A 21,232-nucleotide genomic window follows, 5' to 3' on the forward strand; every position below is an offset into this window, starting at 1 on the left:
TGTTACAAATTGCCGTGAGAGTGCGTTTGGCTGACACTATACCTACACAGTTTACATTTACATTTAGTCATTTAGCAGACGCTTTTATCCACAGCGACTTACAAATGAGGACAAGGAAGCAATTTACACAACTCTAAGAGCAACAATGAATAAATGCAGAGAAGTTTAGCTGGTCATCAATCGTTACTCCAAGGCTTTTCACCATTTTTGATGCAGTAACGGTTGCCCCGTCCATCTGGATTGAAAAGTTATGATGTAGAGTCGGGTTGGCAGAAACTTCAAGCATTTCTGTTTTCGTGAGGTTAAGCTGAAGATGATGATCTTTCATCCAGTGTGAAATGTCTGACAGGCAGGCTGACATGCGAGCCGGAACCGAGGGATCATCAGGGTGAAAAGAGAGGTATAGCTGGGTATCATCAGCATGGCAGTGATAGGAAAAATCAAGCTCTCCAAACAGCTTACAAAACATGATTTTCATGTTGAATAATTTTAATAAGATTGTGTTAAAACACATGATTGTGCTTTGATGCAATCTACATTGTAAAAGCGCTAAAGAAATAAGGGTTGAATCTTTATAAGTTGAAAATAGTTTAAACCCTTTTCTTTCCAAGATCTCCTTAAAACTTTTTTAAGAAATGATTCGACTTCGCACTGACTGAGTGTTTGAGTGCGGCTTATAAGAGGTACGTGGGTCGTTAGCCTGATTCAGATCAGGTGTATGCGCAATCAGTGTAGATGGATGATGTAATGCTAAAAGTCCGGAGATGGTGGCCTCTGCTGGCCAGCGAGGGGAATGACCGGGACCGAGTCGGTGACAACGCTATAGCCCATTTATTTTATTCAATTCTGCTATAGCACATGTGTTTGGACTGTGAGGAAAACTTAAGCACCAGGAGGAAACCCACGCCAACATGGGGAGACATGCAAACTCCACACAGAAATGCCAACTGAACCAGCCAGGAATTTAACCAGCAACCTTTTTGCTGTGAGGAGGCAATGTTCTGAGCTACCGTGTCACCCTTATCTGCCATACTATTATATTTATTCATGTGAGTTTACCAATACTTATTGAACAGATTATATCATAACTTTGCATTGAATGGCAAGCAATTAACTTTTGAAATTTAATTTATGTTAAATTAATTGCATGAAAGTAAATGGTGAGAAGTTTAAACTCAAAAGTTTGATCTCCAGAAAAATAAATAAATCTCTTCATGAAATAAATCTGCTGTTTCTTAAAAAAGTTTTAAGGAGATCTTGGAAAGAAAAGGGTTTAAACTATTTTCAACTTATAAAGATTCAACCCTTCTTTATTTCTTAAATAAGTTTGGTCACACAGCCTTTTATACACTGTAATGTAAAAGGGATTACTTAAAGCGAGTAAACCAATTGTCTTAAAAGCAAAACGTTGACTCAAATAATGGAAGTAAACCTATAACTACCCAGCAAACAATGAGTTGGCGGACCATCTGCGTTTTTTTGGTCGGCACAAATTCAGCGGCTTGATACGGGCGGACCGACGTCGGCTCACCAGCGGCAAGCCGCCCATTCTAAAAGTTATGACGGCCCAGCGGCGTTTTTTTTGGGTGGCACGCCGCCAGCGGATTACCGTGGGTGGACCGCCGCCGGGACACCAGTGGCAAACCGATGGCCCACCCGGTGATGTTTTTAATGTTGTAGGCTGTTCAGTACCTGATATAATTACTTTTGTTTAACACTTTTTACATTTAAAAAGAATGAGGCACTGAATAAAAATATAATTATTAATAAAAGCAAAGTTTTGTATATAAAACTCCAAGACGTTTTAAATATAACAGGTTATTATTAAAACAAAACAAAAATGAGTTTAAAAATCAAGATTTAATATTAAATGTCATTAACTGTTAAGTTAACTTAATTTTTATAATTATGCTAATTGTACTCCCTTTCTTAGTCAAATCCCTTTTTACAGTGGACTATTTTAGCACATGTGTTTTCAAATAAAAATTGTAGTTATCACAATATTACATATTTGGTGCATCATTAAGTCTATAATATCTACACTTATAGCCTGTATTGAATTTAGAAGACACATGAGCAGGATTGTGGAAGAGCAGATTTATTTTACTGTCATTTTGCTAGATACAGAGAAGCTGGGGGAAAACTCCAATATAATAAAGGTGTATTGGAAACAAGTGATTAGTTTACTTCTATTTTTTTTTAAAGTGAGTGCAATTAGTATAATTATAAAAATGAAGTCAACTTAACATGTTACAATGGGTTTACTTACATTCTTTTTTTCAAGTCAACTTGTTCCTTTTAAGGCAATTGCTTTACTCGCTTTAGGTAACTAATCACTTTGTACAGTGTACTTTTTTTTTTGAGTGCAGAAGGATTAAACATATAACAAATAAATTGTCCCAATTAAATCTCAAGAGTTGTGTTGTTTCAGCTCAAGTTAAACAAGTAGTTTGAACAAAAATACATTGCTAACTATTATTTTAAGTGCATCCACAAACATTCCCAGAACGTTGCAGTGAGGTTGTTTTTAAATAACCTAAATCACCTTGGACAGAATGTTTTCTAATCATTATTTTTAGGTATATGCAACTCGGAACCAACCTCAGAAGTCCAGATGTCCTGCAGAGATGAAACGATGCTTTCAGAGGTCTTTCAAAGCTTAAGTTAGGCCTAAACATCAATCTTGCATTCGGGGTTGCTCTTTAAGCAGAATCCATGTGGAGAACAGAGCTTAGAATTAGGTGTGACATATTCATTTTAAAATATGCATTTATTTCTTCTTCTTCAGATGTTGGCAAACTTACCTTGATAACTTTTTAAGGTTGTTAAAATCTCTCCCCGAAGTGTTTAGTCTTCCTCTCAGCGGGAGACAAGAGTCCAAATGATCTCCATCTCTCGTCCTTGTCAAGGACAAACAATTGAGACGTTATTTAAGATGTTTAGTTTGTGATTGCTCTTTTATATGGATCCTTTTTTAGTTTTTAAGGAATTGAAGTTTGTGGTGACAGGTCCATGAAGACTTTTACCTGTGCTGAGGATCAAAGGATGAAGTACAGGATGACTTTATGACAGCTCTAATGCCTTCAGTTTTAATTGGACAACTTCTTTCGTAAGGAAATCTCCCACTTCATGCAAATATGTAACATAATGAGAAGAGTATGTGAGCTTCTCCTAGAACTCGTATGGGTGTTAATTAAACGGCTAAAAAGTTTGACTAAAAGAGCAGAGTTATTCAACATAAAAGTTGCATAGCCTACTTTACCAAAGCAGAATGTGCAGAGATTAATAATTGATGTAATACAATTTATAAAATAATATATGTTACTGTTTATGGAAGATTATTTCTGCCACAGAATAAAATTAATTGCAACTTGTGCCTTCAAAATATTCTCATATCTGCAAAACATGATGTAACATATACACTCACCGGCCACTTTATTAGGTACACCTGTCCAACTGCTCGTTTATGCAAATTTCTAATAAGCCAATCACATGGCAGCAACTCAATACATTTAGGCATGTAGACATGGTCAAGACGATCTGCTGCAGTTCAAACTGATCCTCAGAATGAGGAAGAAGGGTGATTTAAGTGACTTTAAACATGGCATGGTTGTCGGTGCCAGAAGGGCTGGTTTGAGTATTTCAGAAACTGCTGATCTACTGGGATTTTCACGCACAACCATCTCTAGGGTTTACAGAAAATGGTTTGAAAAAGAGGAAATATCCAGTGAGCGGCAGTTGAGTGGGCGCAAATACCTTGTTGATGCCAAAGGTCAGAGGAGAATGGCCAGACTGGTTCCCGCTGATAGAAAGACAACAGTAACTCTAATAAGCACTCGTTACAACCGAGGTCTGCAGAAGAGCATCTCTGAAACACATCCAACCTTGAGGCGGATGGGCTACAGCAGCAGAAGACCACACCGGGTGGCACTCCTGTCAGCTAAGAACAGGAAACTGAGGCTACAATTCACACAGACTCACCAAAATTAAACAATAGAAGATTGGGTCTGATGAATCTCGATTTCTGCTGTGACATTCAGATGGTCGGGTCAGAATTTGGCTTAACATCATGAAAGTATGGATCTATCCTGCCTTGTATCAATGGTTCAGGCTAGGGGTGGTGGTGTAATGGTGTGGGGGATATTTTCTTGGCACACTTTGGGCCCATTAATACCAATTGCATCGTGTCGACCCCACAGTCTACAGTACCTGAGTATTGTTGCTGCCCATGTCCATCCCTTTATGACCACAGTATCTCCATCTTCTGATGGCTACTTCCAGCAGGATAACGCGGCATGTTATAAAGCATGAATCTTCTCAGACTGTTTTCTTGAACATGACAATGAATTAACTGTACTCAAATGGCCTCCACAGTCACCAGGACTCAATCCAATAGAGCACCTTTAGAGATGTCGTTGAATGGGAGATTCACATCATGGATGTCCAGCTGACAAATCTGCAGCAACTGTGTGATACTATCATGTCAATAAGGACCAAAATCTCTGAGGAATATTATTTTTATCCAGTAGCAAAATTACGCTATCATTTAAATAAATAAATACAAATTTAAATAGCTCAAAGTAAAGAAAACAACTGTATGAGTAATGTGAAACTCAAAACACATTTTTTTTTTTGTTGCAATATATCAATTTATTTCTGTTTTTGACATTTTCCTCTGCTTTTTACATAAAGATAGAGTCTTTGAGATCTCTGAGTGAGAGTGTGAAATACTCTCATAAGAAGTCAATATCTCGCACACAAAAATATAGATCATCTTGACCTGATCTGATAACGCCTCAGCTTATATAAGCTTGCATACTGGCGAAAGAAAATATAACTGACAAGCATAAAACTAAACTCTGTAAAATAAGTCTTGCATGTGGTGCATCCCTGAATGGTTCTCGTCAGTGAAAACCATGTCATATTTCTTATCACGGATAAATGTAGAAGTCAGAACAGATGAAACAGTGATATAAAAAAGGAAAGAGGAATATAAAGTATGGATTTTTTTGTCTATGTTTACACTTAATTAAGTGCTATTTATTATTTCACACACTGAAAGAACATTGACATTGATTGGCTGCAAACACACTCATTATCACTGCTTTTTACCGATATATTTTAATATACCAAACCACCTTTGTTGACCCTGTCTAAAAATATTGGATGTCTTATGATAATAACATGGCAGCACAGTGGCTCAGTGGTTAAGGTTGCTGGTTTGAGTCCCAACTGGGCCAGTTTCTGTGTGGAGTTTGCATGTTATCCCCGTGTTGGCATGGGTTTCCTCCTGGTGCTCCGGTTTTCTCCAAACTAATGTCTAAACACATGAGCCATTAAGGAACTGAATGAACTAAATTGGCCGTAGTGCATGAAAGTGTGTGAATGTAAGAGTGTATAAGTGTTTCCCAGTACTGGGTTGTGGCTGGAAGGGCATCCGCTGCATAAAAACATGCCGGAATAGTTGGCGGTTCATTCTGCTGTGGCAACTCCTGATAAATAAGGAACTACTGTAAGCGGAAGGAAAAACAATTAATGATAATAACACAGCACATTTCAGACTATTTTTATGTTAATTTACTGATAAAATATGTGCCTATTGTCTGTCACTCAGCTTATTTGGTTCTTATTAAAACATTTTTAACATCCTGATATGGAAACATTTACATTTTAAAAGGTATCAAAACTTTTTAACTCGACTGTACAGAGCAGGGGTAACCAATCTTAGTCCTAACACCTGCCTGGGTGTTTCAAGTATAGTAAGACCTTGATTAGCTTGTTCAGGTGTGTTTGATTAGGGATGGAGCTAAAATCTACAGGACTAGGCCGGCCCTCCAGGAGTAAGTTTGGTGACCTCTGGTACAGAGGATTAAAATGTCATGAGATGGAATAAATAATGACGCAATTAAAAATGTTTTGGGGTTAAAGTAATCGGCTAAAATGATAATCACTCTGAATTTCGAAAATCCTTCAGTCCCCACATACTGTACTGTAGAAATCGGATAAATGGCAATATGCAAATTATATATATATATATATATATATATATATATATATATATATATATATATATATATATATATATATATATATAACCTACAAGTGTATATTTGGATTTCAAATATACATAATGTCATATTTGCAACATATATTTCAAAATATTGCAAAAACTGGCCATTTCACCCACTTTTTGAAAATAGTTATATCAATTTCTCAGTGAATATAGCAAATATATGTTGGTGCATTCAAATCAAATAGTCTTATTAAACACTTATATTAATTAAAATGAGAGTTTGGCCACCTAATATATTAAGAATAGAAAGATAAGAGATTTAAATTTAGGTTACTGCAAAAAATAAATAAATAAATAAAAATAATAGCATATGTTTCGCCTGATTTTTGTTGTTCATTCAATTTTTATTTAACATTTTCCCTCAACATTAATTTGGGTCTACTCATTTTAATGTTTTTTTTTTTGTTAGAGTATTTTCAGTTTTGGATTTGCTATGGACTAATCCAATGTATATGAAGTTTGAACAGATATATTATGGATATATAACAGATATATTTTCTAAAGCATCCTATAGAAAATCTTAATTTAAATGAAGGTTCTGTGAGGGGTTAACTCATTTATGCTGAGCGCAGTATGCTCTAATTATAATAGCTCTTATTTTTTATACAACAGTCTGATTCTCAAATCTGATTGGTTGATAGCCGTGGGCTATTCTGCAATAACATCACTCAAACCGCCTCCTCACCCTTGTGTATTACTCCATCCACACAGAGTGACAGCAGTTGAATAAACTCACTATAGTTTGACAAATATTGCAGCTGTTGGACAACATAATGTACTTTTGAGGCCTTTTGGGTGATAATGTAGTTGTTTAGATTGCATATTTATAAAGTAATTTTAAATTTTTTTAATTTCGGAGATACAGCGCATCGGCATCCATCAGCCTATCATACTAAGCAGAGAAAAAACGGTTGACTTTGTCCATCGACAATATGGCAACAGAGACTGAATATTAAGCCCTTAGAGGCGAAAAGAAAAGGCATATTTTCAAACTACAGCTAATCAAAACTTGATAAAATTGATAAGTCGATCTCCTTATTTTTTGTTGCAGTGCTGTATTTATACCAAAGTAGTTGTAGTGTATTAAGTGTGAGATGGGACTCACATATCAGGAATGTATGTATTTTGTGTTGGCCAGTCTTTGTATAACTCTTTTGGTTGGCCGTCTGTTTGTTTATAATGAGTCTTCTCTTTTCGTTACTGCAGACTAGTCCAGTAAACAGAAAGAAAGAAAAAATTCCTGAAATGTGTTTATTGCTTTTTCTTATTGCAAACACAACAGTAATCTGCTAGTGATTGCTTTGCTTTGGCTTTTTTTGGGGTTAATTATTGAGATCTCCTGATTACAACAGAGAAATACAGGGAAATCTCTGTAGACTGACAGCATGTGTTTAGCCTTATCATCTTAAAATGTGAGCAGAATCACCTGTTTTGTCTTAATTTTAGACATCACGCTAGAGAATCATTCAAATAGCTGTAAATTAACAATGGTGAATGAGTAACGGTTTCTGCTGTTCTGACATCAGCTGCCGATGTGAATAAATAGTGGAAGAAAGTAGTTCCTCAAATAAAAGGATTTTTAGACTCTCGATGTTTGATTTGCTTTTTTATATACACGATTATGCCATCGAACTGTTTTATAAACGCGATATCACACGAGTAGCAATGCGATGTGGCTGTATATCGTCACTGGTGGGACACTAAGGCACTCAAAGCACGCTGATATACTCATGTGATATTGCTCATATATATGTGCTTGTATATTGCCTTGTTTTTTTAAATTCCAATGGTTGAATAAATAAAAAATAAAACAAAACATAGATTAAAATATATGTTGTTTATATGACATTTAATTTATATTCATGAAATACATATATATGAACTTGTATTTCATTTGCATATATTTCCAGGAATCAGATTTCAATATGGATCAAACCTGCTAAAGGGATGTTATTGATGTTCAAAGTAATTGTGCAAACATTTGCTAGTGGTTTCGTTCCACGTCATTAAAAGAGAGAAAAAATCCTGCAAAATATTCTGCCCATTTTCCAGTTCTTGACCCAAACACCAAGATAAAGTCTGGACCCAAAAAAAAAAAAAAAGCAGCTGAATCTCTTTAAGAGAAACTGTGTTCAAATCCCCTGCGCTCTTTTCATCCGTCTCAGAAAGTTTCTCTTCTCCTCAAGCAGCTCCTGGATGCGTTTATTCCGCGTTTTCTCCCGCAGAAAAACACGGCCTCTCCTCGGGATGATGTTATTCGGAGGAAACCTGCTGTCCGGTGGGATTATGTGATACGGTATATCAATAGCATTGCTCTCGGTGGTCTCCGCAGCTTTATCTACACTTCTGGATGCTGTTGTGTTGGTCTGCACAGTACTGGAAGTTGTAGATTCTGATGTTGTAGAAGTTGTCAATGCAATGCTGCTGACCTCCACATCACCAGAGGTTGTTAAATCACTATCATACTCTGCCGTTGTCAGTGATCGCGTATCATTATCCACATTTGGTGTGTCGCTGCTCTCTTCGTCAAACTCTCTGAAATCGGTGTTACTTGGAACGAGTGCATTATTAGTGGAAATCAATGGGGTTGCAAAGCTGACTGATAATTCGGTGCTTGTTTCCCTTTCATTTCCAGATGTAGATGACATCCCAGAGTCTGTACCAAAAGTAAACTCAGGATCTACAGTAGCATGATTATGCGCAGGGGTTGTTGTATATTGACTAACAGACGATGTTGAGTATTCCAGAGTTTCAGATGTTGAGTAAACCCAAGGTGTGCTCACTGAAATCTGACCGTTTTCTTCAGTGGATGTTTCCATTATGTGGTCATAGATAGGAGATGTGTATTGGAAAATGGGTGCTGTTGTGTATTCAGGAGTATCTGAAGTACTTGTATATGTCTTAGATGTATGTTCGTCATCTTCTGTGGATGTTTCCGTTGAGTGGTTATAATACGGAGATGTAGTGTTTTGGTAAATGTGTGCTATGGTGTATTCCTGAGTATCTGATGTACTTTTATATATGCGAGGTGTGCCCACACTAGATGCATGTTCATCTTCTGTTGATGTTTCCGTTGTGTGGTTATATGGAGTTGTGGTATTTTGGTAAATGGGTGCTGTTGTGTATTCATGAGCATCTGAAGCACTTGTATAAGTCCTAGCTGTATGTTCATCATCTTCTGTGGATGTGTCCATTGTGTGCTTATACCACGGAGTTGTTGTGTTTTGGTAAATGGGTGCTGTTGTTGCGTCTGATGTTGTGTGTAACTGAGGTGTGCTTGTTGACAAGGTGGTTTGTGCTGTGGTTGTGGTTCGCACTTTGGTGGTTGTTTTGGATTTGGATGGTGGTTTGCTTGTTGTTGTTGTTGGGTTTGTGGAATTGGCAAGTTTGCAGGACTTGCAGCACATGCGCTGGAAGCTGGGCAGAGAGCAGTACTGCTGTAAAATCTCCATGCGGCAGAATGCAGAGCGATCACCGTGACAGCGCAGCTCTGCAAAACAGGAGAGCAACACTGCAATCAAGCTGTTATGAATTCAATTCAAATTTGGTTGTATAGCACTTTTCAAAATAATTTGTTTTAAAAAAGCTTTACAAAAGGTGCAGATTAATGCATTATAATCGAATTCGGAAAAGTTAAGGGTATTCGTTACTTTAATTAACTATATAGTAACCATGGCCATTTTTAGCTCTTTTTGCTAAGAAATTTGTAAAAAAAATCTGCAGATTTATGCAGAATTATTTTGGGAGTATCCAACACAATCTCACGGCAATTCATAACTTTTTGATTCAGTGGCTAATTCGTATGAATTCGTACGATCAAATTCGTACAATTTAGTGCGATTTGCTCATCACCCAATGACGGTTGGGGTTAGGGGTGGGGTTGGATGCCACGCCTCCTTTTTAAAATCGAACGACTGAACTCGTACGAATTTGTACGAATTAGCCACTAAACTGTCAAAACGTAAAATACTTACGTTTCCTCGTGAGTTAAGGTTGATAACTCAAAACTTAAACGAAATAATAACAATAGCTTTTTGACTTTTATTTAGTGTTTACAATGCAAATCCATCTAGATCCACTTATTTGGTAAACAAAGCAAGTCTCTTATAAAATACAGTACCTAACAGACAAAAAATATTACTTTACAAACTGTATTGTAAATAAATCAAAGGAGCACTTTCATATTAGTCAAATATATTACTGAAATTAATTTAAAAACCAAATAAATAAAAATGTACACACATTTACACTACTAAATAAATAGACTCAATGATGTGCCAAAAATCTGCGGAAATCTGCGCGCATAGATGCCGTGTGGGCCTACAAGTAACTAATAGCTTTTAACAGTTAAATCAATGCAAAATGCTAAATGCATTATGAATAGTTGACCCCATAATTAATATTCTGTTGTTGTTGACTCATTCTCGACTTGTTGCTAAATCTACTCTAATCCTGATGAATTTCAAACTAAAAAGTCTAAACTATCGTTTTCAGTTCTTTTATGCTTTTATCTTTGTCATGAATGTTCATTAATCATGAATGTTTCTTTGAAAACATCACAGCAAAATGTCAAACTTAACAATTAAAGGTTACCACTTGTACAAATTATAAAGAATATACAGTTGAAGTCAGAATTATTATCCCTCCTGAATATTTTTTCCCCAATTTCTGTTCAACTGAGAGAATATTTGTTTTAACAGTTACCATTTAATTACCACAACTTTAATTAACTAGTAACTAATACATCTTAACAAGTAAAGCATCAATACAACAAGCTAAATGGACTATGGATAGTCACCATGGTTCACCCAAAAGAAAATATTCTGTCATGGATCTATTTTCAACTTGTGGCTATACTGTATCTACACTAATCTAAATGAATTTGGAAATGACAATTTCTAAAGCGCGCCTTGTCCACAGTATCATTTTCAATCCTTTCCGCCATCCACACTACAACGACACACAGCTAGCAATTTTTATTTATTTATTTATTTTTTAAAATATGTCTAATACACGTCTAATAGACATCAAACACAAATTTGGGCTATTAGTGAAAATCCAACAGATGTCTAAGAATAGGCCAAAACTAGACTAGTCATCAAATAAACAGAAATGAATGACGACACATATAAACTAGTATAGTTTTAGGCTATTCTTAGATGTCTATTAGGTTTTTACTGCCAGCCCAAGTATCATACATCTATTAAACGCAAGTATGCGCACAGGCATAAGATGCTTTTACCTGCACTATTTGCCTGTCATCATGGCAAAGGTAAAAGATTAATAGATGTCTAATAGACATCGAAATGACGACAACTTGGCTAAAACAAGGCTGAACTTGGGCTGTCAGTGAAAATCTAATAGACATCTAAGAGTAGCCTAAAACTAGACTAGTCGTCAAATAGACAGATTAGACAGATTTTATGTGTAGTGATTCATTTCTGTTTATTTGATGACTAGTCTAGTTTTGGCCTATTCTTAGACGTCTATTGGATTTTCACTGACAGCCCAAATTTGTGTTAGACGTCTATTAGACATCTATTAGATATCTTTAATAAAAAAAAAAAAATGCTTGCTGGGTGTCGTTTTAGTGTGGATGGCTGAAAGGATTAAAATGATACTGTGGACAAGGCGCGCTTTTAGAAATTGTCATTTCCAAATTCATTCAGATTGGTGTAGATATAGCCAAAAGTTGAAAATAAATCAATGACAGAATATTCTCTTAAAATAGTAAAAAAAACAGCTTTTATTCTAGCTGAAATAAATCAAACAGGACTTTCTCTAGAAGAAAAAATATTATAGGATATACGGTGAAAAGTCCTTGCTCTGTTAAACATCATTTGGGAAATATTTGAAAAACAAATTCACAGGAGGACGAATAATTTTGACTCCAGTATATTGAATAGCATATAATGACAATAAATAGATAAAATGTGTCTTCTAAATGTTCTGCTTTCGACAAATGTGTTTGAGCAGGAAGTCTCATTCAAGCAAAAGCAGAAATGAGTTGAAGCAAAAATTAGTTAAAGCAAAAACAGAAGCAAAAGCAGAAACACGGTGTTATGATCTGACCATTCAGCAAATTTGCAATAATAGGATGTAAATGCATACTTCGGGATTATTATGGGATTACAAATGTGGTCATTTATCCTTCTGCAAATACATATGTATACAGTTTTTGGCCACACATTTTGCAAGATCATTTAATGATTGGTGGTTGTCAAAGAGATTTACAAAAGCTAATTTCTAGAAAGCAGGGGTGTCTGAAATGAAATGAACACTTGTTTCAGGCTGTGTTTACATGAAACTCATGAAATTGTTCATTGCAATGAAGGAACACTACAAAAGATTTTAGTGGGTAAAATATCCCATTATACAGTGTGGGCCATTTATATGGATACACCTTAATAAAATGGGAATGGTTGGTGATATTAACGTCCTGTTTGTGGCACATTAGTATATGTGAGGGGGCAAACTTTTCAAGATGGGTGGCGACCAGGGTGGCCATTTTGAAGTCGGCCATCTTGGATCCAACTTTTGTTTTTTTTAATAGGAAGAGGGTCATTTGACATCAAACTTATTTGGAATTTCTCAAGAAAAGCAATGGTGTGCTTGGATTTAATGTAACTTTATTCTTTCATGGGCAATTTACAAGTTTCTGACCACTTATAAAATGTGTTCAATGTGCTGCCCATTGTGTTGGATTGTCAATGCAACCCTCTTCTCCCACTCTTCACAGACTGATAGCAACACCGCAGGAGAAACGCCAGCACAGGCTTCCAGTATCTGTAGTTCCAGGTGCTGCACATCTTGTATCTTAACACCATTGACAACAAAGATAGTGGGGCCATTCTTCATCAATGGAAACCTCAAGGCCACTGGATATTTGACATTGCTACATGATGATGTGTTTCCCTAATTAACCCCAATTAAACACACCTGAACCAACTAATCAAACTCTTTCTAGGTATTATAGAAATTTCCAGGCAGGTGTGTTGGGGAAAGTTGGAGCTAAACTATGCAGGACACCGGCCCTCCAGGACCGAGTTTGGACACCCCTGTGCTAAATGAACATTTTTGTCTATCTAAAAAGCAATGCTAAAGTCAGATATTCTGATTTAAACATGTGTGTTATGTGCTGAAATGTCTGTCTTTGTTTTGGTTCTTTTAACCTGCCCAATGCTAGGTTAGCCTAGATATAGCCTAAATATATTTTAGCACCCCGGTAGGGTTGGGCGATGTCGACCAATTTGTCTAATGTGAAACATCGCGATGGACGATGGCATCGTCGTCGTAGGCGGCGGTGAATTAATTATTTATGAATTATTTATTAATTCTTAATGAATTAATTATTTCTAGCCTACCGTTTCAACTACCTGACCCGCATGGTCTTTGTTTTACCCATAACCAAATAATAAATAAATAAAGATAAATTACACACAAATTACAACCTGTCAATCACTTTTTCTGTGGGACTCTGGCATGAATAGGCGGGGTGATCTGTGTCGCTATAGTGGCGTCCACAAACTTGGTTGGAAAAAAGGTGCACAACCAACAGGAACCAACAGTATCTAAGGTTTTCACTAAAATTACTAAGTAAAAGCGTGAAAGCGAAAAACTGAAGCAGTGTATTGATGCTGTGACATGTTACCTGATAGATTCAAAAGACCGAAGAGTCGTTAGATAGAGACAAGATTCTTTAAAAGTCACATTTAACAACTATAGTGAGACACAATTCAGCGGTACATACGTGGTAAACTGTTCAATGTCCACTACTCTCTGGGGTTTTGTGCTCAAAGCACCCGCTAACTGCCTGGAGCTCAGACATGTGTGTATGCTGCAGCGCAGGCCTGTGTATGTGTGTGTGTTTGGTCACATGATGTCCGTTTTCAGCGGTATAGTGTGGTCGGAGTGCCGATCAGAAATGCTAGATGAAACGCCAGTTTGGACATGGATCATTTTTGTTCTATCTGCCATTTTAAAACTAAGAGGTATTAGTGTAAACAGGACCTGGGTGTGTATTTTTCATGCACAGGTAGCTGCTGCAAAAGGGGGGGGGGGATCGTGAAGCCGGCTCAGCATCGTTATGTCTATCGGCCATGTGCAATAGTGCAATCACTGCACTTCAACGCACAGCATAGAGCACTCACTGCACCCCAACGCAACGCTAAGGTTTATAATCTAATTAATACATATTAAACCTCTTTAACATTATTAAATGTAGATGCTAAATCATCTACGTATGTGTATATGACTACGTATGTCTCATATGTGTTGGTTTAGTTTTAAACCTTTTATTTTATCTGGTGTGAACCATCTGCTGCTGCTTTCAGTAGTATGGCAATAAATGTCATGTAAAATGGCATTCAGACTCACATTATTAGCATTTAACACTGAATAAAGCACAAGAGGTGTACCTGAGGGGATCATTGCCCATTTCTAATATATCAATTTTAGGTGTTGCTTAAAACAAAAACTCCTTTTAATATGGAAAATATTTCTTCTATCGCATGCCTTTGCTGTTATTTAGAGCACAACTTGAAACATCCTTAAATCTGCTTTTAGACTCGATAGTCAGAGTCGCTCCTGTAGATATCGTCAATCTAGCAACCTGCGCTTGCACGTGTCTTGAACCAGAAGTGCAATACCTAGTTCAACCACTGGGCGTCAAACTTACATACTGCAAACTGATTTCACTGAACTCTTTTACATTTTAGTTAACTGTTAATTGGTAAAAAATGTACAATTTTCAGGTAAAAATAACAACAATACCATTTGGCAGAAGGTAAATAGTAAAAATTGAATGAAATTGTGTTGAACATCCTGTCGCAAAGCTTTAAAAATAATAAAATGTCACTTTTGATAGAAAAAGACAGCAACAACAGGCATTTAATATGATTTTTTTTCAGTTTTTATAACACTTTTTTTTGTTTATTCCTACTTTTGCAGTTGATCATGACAGGAACTGAAACAATGAAATGCACTCCCACCCCCTTTTAAACGTACAGATAGAGTTATCTTCTTCAGAAAAATAAATCGACTGTATTGAAAGGTACAAGTTCACAGTAACTTTGGTTAAACACTTCAATACTTGGAGAACGATTAATCCATCGGTAATTCAGATGAACAGGTAAATAAATAGGTCATCGGTTAAATAAAATACAGGATTTGTTTGTCCCCATGATGATGTAAAAACTGGCATGGCACGTACAAGTGTCATATATTAAACATTTACAAAACATTAATAAAGTTTCCCTGATAAATCAAAGTGCATATAGACGCAGTGCACGTAAGTCCATCTGAATGTTCCCCCAGACATTTTCCCCAACAACAGCCAGCCAAGACGCAGTTAGGCCAGTGAAGTAACGTGACAGTTACTCGTAGTATATAATATAGCATTTTTTTTTCTTATAAGTAAGGAGATAACAGTCATAAATGTTATTAAATACAGTAAACACCAATGTTTTTATTTACAGTATCTCACTGCAAGGTCTGGCTTATCCTAGTGTTTTCTCCACGGCTTTTTGAGCATGAAAATTCGGATAGCTCGCTACATAGTCACAACAGAAATGTGTTTCACGATACAATGACACGTCCGAAGTGATAAAGAGATGGAGGTTTTCCTTTTAAAACGCTCTTTGTGTCCAATGGTTTAGCCACTTTTCCGGTTTTCGGATGTGATGATTGGTTGATCAATCAATCGGGTTTTATTTCAGGTTTTGTTTGAAGCTGCCTCTGGTTTCTGTGCGCTAAGCCATCCCTTTCACAGATAAATGCCGATACATTCAAATGTAGTGTAAGGCATTGTTCTTACGCTTTATATATACTGTATATACCCCCGCCCACCCCCCTCCCCTCCCGAAAACATGGATGCGGATGAAAGTTTATGAGGTATATTCATGTGTCGTCATCTTTCGTATGGCCACTGGTAATAACGTTGATAAAAATAAAAAATAAGCATGCTGGCAGACGCACATACACACACACGCACGCACGCACGCATATATATGCGCGTCGGAAACGCTCACACATACGAAGGCATGACAAAAAAAACGCACACTACTCACACATTAAATGTGCATGAATCCCTCTCATTCTGGATGAATCCGAAACAAAACTGAGAGGCAACTGGCTGAGCGAGTCCTGCATAATATAGATCTCCCCCCCTTTTCCCCCCCGCCCCCCCCCGAAAAACACTTAACTTCTGTTTATTAAATAGCAATAGTTCTGTATTCATGTAAAATCAATAAAAAAATACACGTAACAGTCAAGAATTAAAGCGATCAATAGCAGTCAAAATGTTAGGCTAATAAGCTACAGCTTATTCATGGTAAAACAAATTATTCATATTATTGGTATACCCATATAGATTTATAGTCATATATAAATACAAATATATTTATACGTCTGTTTTAAAGTCTGCAAGCACAAATAAGCTGCATTTATTGAATCGGTTAACAGTCAAAGAGAGGATGGAGGATGAGGTGCTTATGGCGTTCGAACGTGTTGTGTAGTAAAAGCGACCCTGTTTTTTTTTTTTTTTTAAGCAAGTTCCACCTCATGTTCGCTATTCATCGGGGCGCTTCAACAGTACGTCCCACATCTTAACTTCTGCGTGTTTTCGGTGGTGTCCTGTCGAGAATGAACTAGGATGTGGAATGAGCACTTTAGCAAAGATTTCCTCATTGTGACAAGTTCACATTCACAATAAAGCTTCGTTTTTTTTTTTTTTGTCATTTTTTATAGCCACTTTTCATCTGTTTTTTTATTCCCCCTTTACGCCTGCGCCTCTGTAAATCTGCTTTTGACAAAGCGAGAGCCACATTGTTGATTCAACCTCATCGTTAGCTCCGCAAGCTGCCCGTCCCGTCACAAAAGCCACTTTTTTAAACTTTTTTTTTTATACATGTTTTGTCCACAATTTCTTACTGGCCAGCGTTCACAACACAGAGCTCCACAAAGGAGAGAGAGAGAGAGACAGAGAGAGAGAGAAACAGAGAAACCTCCCCCTATCGGAAACGCCCCGTAAAAGAGGACCACCACCCAGGAAAGAGAAGCGTGCAAGCCTCGGAAGCGGGAGGCAGTCAGGGGAGTTTGCCTTGTAAAGCCAGGCAGAGCGACAGAGGGAAGGTCCAGCTGAGAGAGGACAGAGAGCGCAGCGCCACCACGTGGCTGGATAGAGAGGCTTTACTTGACATCCTCTGCACCGGGTATTTAGGGTCATGGCGCGACAACCACTGGATCAGAAAGTTGCCATGCCTGTTGAAGCCAGGGTTGCTCCCTGTTAAAAAGTCAGAAAGCAAATTATATTAGTTCATTTCTGTATTGTTTACATTAGTGGAATATAATTCATATCAATATATTATTATGTATATTAAAGCTGCATTATTTGTATCAGTGCATTTCTATGTTCATTTTATTAGTGCATTTCTATAATCATTTTATTAGTGCATTCCTATATTAAGTTAGTGCATTATTATTTATATTATATATATTTTTATATGTTAAAGCAGGATTATTTGTATCAGTGCATTCATATATGATTTATATTAGAGCATTATATTTATATTATATATTATTTATATATTAAAGCAGTATTATTTGTATCAGTGCAATTCTATATTATTTATTTTAGTGCATTATTATTTATATTGGTGCAATATTATTTATATCAGTATATTATTTTTTTTATTAAAGCATTATTATGTGTATCAGTGCATTCCTATTTGATTTATATTGGTGCATTATAATTTATATTGGTGCAATATTATTTATATGAATTTATTATTATTTATTTTAAGCATTATTATGTGTATCAGTGCATTCCTATATTCATTTTTATTAGTGCGTTCCTATATTATTTGTATCAGTGTATTCCTATATTATTTATATTAGTGCATTATTACTTATATTGGTGCAATAATATTTAAATCAATTTATTATTATTTATATTAAGCATTATTTTGTGTATCAGTGCATTCCTATATTCATTTTTATTAGTGCGTTCCTATATTATTTTTATTAGTGCATTCCTATATTATTTATATTAGTGCATTATATATATATATATATATATATATATATATATATATATATATATATATATATATATATATATATATATATATATATATATATATATATATATATATTGGTGGAATATTATCTAAATCAATTTATTAATATTTATAAATTATTTTATTTGTATTAGTGCGTTCCTATGTACATTTTATTAGTGCATTCCTATTTTACTTACATTAGTGCATTCCAATGTTATTTATATTTATTATTATTTACAGTGTTCAGCATAAAAGAGTACACCCACCACAAATCTCTCATTTAAATTAATAATTTCTGTAGGATGCTTTACAATACTATATTTGTGCATATACATTTGTTTAGTCAGTACTGAAGACAAATCTGGAGCTAATCTACCAAAATAACTTACAATAAGGGTTAAAAAATTAGTAGCCCAAATTTAGCGAAGAAAATTAAATAAAATATTCAAAAATAGCAAAAATCAAGAGAAACAAAAATAAATTAATTTTTGTTGAAATCTTGTAGCTTTTAATATTGTTTTGCAATATTTAGCATGAATTTATATGCATTCTTTTTCCATTTCTAAAGATGTTGTGACTAAAACATTGTTTTAATAAATATATCTGTTTAATAAATCTGTTTTGTTCAAATGCACTAAAATATATTACCCATATTCACAGAGAAATGGATGCAAATATTAATTTCAAAATGCGGTGTACTCACATATGCTGAGCACTGTATATGACTGCATTTCTATTTCATCAATAATAGTCCATTACTATTAAATACATCTGTGTTACGTCCCAGGACGTATTTGTTTCTGTTTTGTATTTTCTTTCTTTCTTTCTCTGCTACACCCAAATAGGAGATGATGAACGTCACCTGCTGCCACTTATGAACCACTCAGTGATTGGAGGACCGAGTAAAGTCGTGGGCGTTTAAGCAGCATGTCTCCAATAGAACAGTGTGTTTCAAAATAGAATGGTTTGCAAACAACCATTGAGTTTTAATGCTAAAAATTCAGCTTTGCATCACAGTTATGTTCATATTTTATTGCCGTTTTAAAACTGTATTCTAAATTGTTCTACATTTCACAATATTACCACTTTCATAGCATATTTCTTTAAAAATCATTAAAAACACTCAACATTCTCAAAGTTTAAAACAGTAGTGTAACCAATAGACCCTTACAGTGCAAACAGTTATAAACACCCACATCTCAGAAATGTGGCATATGTTTTTCAGTTGTAAGACTATGCTTTCTAGGTTTAATGGAAATTCAGCATTATTTTTAACCCTCCCACAAGCCATCTGGCTCCATTCTGGGCGATTATGCTCACTTTTAAGTAGTCTTGTACTGGATGTTATGTCTGATATGGCTATTTAAGGTAAAATGGTCTTCATCTATACTTGCTTTTATTTAATCTGAATTACATTTATTTTGATACATTTATTTTACAGTGATTTATATTGTGCAATGATTTGAAGAGTCGCTAATGGATGTTTCTTGAATGTTTCGGTCTGAATACGCACTTGAGCAGGGATCCATTCTGCAGGCTCTTAAAGCATTGGGTTTGGAGTCCAGACAGAGTCCAATATTGTTATCACGAGTGTGACAGAAAACCTGTCTCTCCTGCGTCCCGTTCCCACACGACACAGAGCACTGCAACACACACACACACAATCATCTTACAGTATAAAGATCAATACAACAGGTGTCAAGCATATGCAGCACAAGGGCATCTGATCTGAACAATAATAATAAACAAAACATCATTATAAAAATTATATTTATACAAGTATATTTCAGTACAATATTTTATTCAAGATGCAACAGACGTGTTAGGAATAAACAAGTATAATATATCTGCTATTGTATTGTAGTTACTACATTTGCACATAGTTACTTTAATATTATATTGAAGTATTGTTTAATTAAGTGTAATCAAGCATTCGCTGTGAAATGAAACCTGTCAGAATGTTATCATATGAGAAATAATGTGCTACTGTACACTGCAGGCGAGGCAGTGGCGCAGTAGGTAGTGCTGTCGCCTCACAGCAAGAAGGTTGCTGGGTCGCTGGTTTGAACCCCGGCTCAGTTGGCATTTCTGTGTGGAGTTTGCATGTTCTCCCTGCCTTCTTATGGGTTTCCGCCGGGTGCTCCGGTTTCCCCCACAGTCCAAAGACATGCAGTGCAGGTGAATTGGGTAGGCTAAATTGTCCGTAGTGTATGAGTGTGTGTGTGGATGTTTCCCAGAGATGGGTTGCAGCTGGAAGGGCATCCGCGGCGTAAAAACTTGCTGGATAAGTTGGCGGTTCATTCCGCTGTGGTGACCCCGGATTAATAAAGAGACTAAGCCAACAAGTAAACGATGACCCACCGACTGATTGATAGAGGCCATGTTTATATGATAACATGTATACACATGTACACAGAACATTAATTTGCAAAGAAACTGAGATTAAAATACCTGTTCAAATCTGTGATTGTTATGTTTTATACATTTAAAACATTGTAAAACAGCATGTTTGTAATAAAGACAGTATAATCATTGTAATTCTTAACCGCTATAATCACCATGGCCACATGGTGTGAGTAAACGTTAATATGCGAGTGTGTGTGTACTGCAAATGGCATTTGTGTGACTCATCATTTCAGAAAAGCTTAAATAAACTCCACCACAAATACTTACTTGGTATTTTAGACTAATAAGCTGTATTTCAGCTTCAGTTGTGTCTGTCTCTATCACTGACTGCTGTTTATCTAATGTAATGCAGGAGAAGCCGACATGCATGTGGGAATTAGGGTTGGGCGATGTTGACCAATTTGGCGACATACAATGTCTAATGTGAAAAATCATGATTGGCATCATTTTGGGGGTGGGGGATGGGGGGGTTGATAGAGTGAGAAGGGTTTGCGACTTATTTGAGGACCAGGAGGGAGACGCGTGATTTCCGGGAGATTCACACTCGTTTGCAGCCATTATGAGTCCCGCAAATGCATAGAGACTCATGGAACTTTCGGGAGACTTGGAATGTCTGAATATCACATTTAACAACTATAATGAGACGCGATCCAGCGGTACATCCTTTATAAACTGTCTGACCTGCACTGCTCTC

The 21,232-nt window shown here is 36.1% G+C and overlaps 1 protein-coding gene and 1 long non-coding RNA gene across 7 annotated transcripts in view; one reads left to right on the forward strand and one right to left on the reverse strand.

Moving 5' to 3' along the window:
* LOC141377608 (uncharacterized) overlaps nt 1-21,232 on the forward strand; it is a 135,572-nt gene that overhangs the window by 85,491 nt on the left and 28,849 nt on the right. The gene's annotated exons all lie outside the window — the stretch shown is intronic.
* LOC101884594 (A disintegrin and metalloproteinase with thrombospondin motifs 2) overlaps nt 7,563-21,232 on the reverse strand; it is a 467,863-nt gene continuing 454,193 nt past the window's right edge. For all 6 annotated transcript variants that reach the window (XM_073922289.1, XM_073922287.1, XM_073922286.1 and 3 more), the window contains 3 exons: nt 19,646-19,775; nt 17,265-17,354; nt 7,563-9,563 (listed from right to left, as the gene is read on the reverse strand). In XM_073922289.1, the coding sequence (XP_073778390.1) occupies nt 8,206-9,563; nt 17,265-17,354; nt 19,646-19,775 (1,578 nt within the window). In that variant the 3' untranslated portion in view covers nt 7,563-8,205. The remainder of the gene's footprint in view (nt 9,564-17,264; nt 17,355-19,645; nt 19,776-21,232) is intronic.

This window comes from Danio rerio, chromosome 14 (genome assembly GCF_049306965.1).
Source record: "Danio rerio strain Tuebingen ecotype United States chromosome 14, GRCz12tu, whole genome shotgun sequence".
In the NCBI taxonomy this organism is placed as follows: Eukaryota; Metazoa; Chordata; class Actinopteri; order Cypriniformes; family Danionidae; genus Danio; species Danio rerio.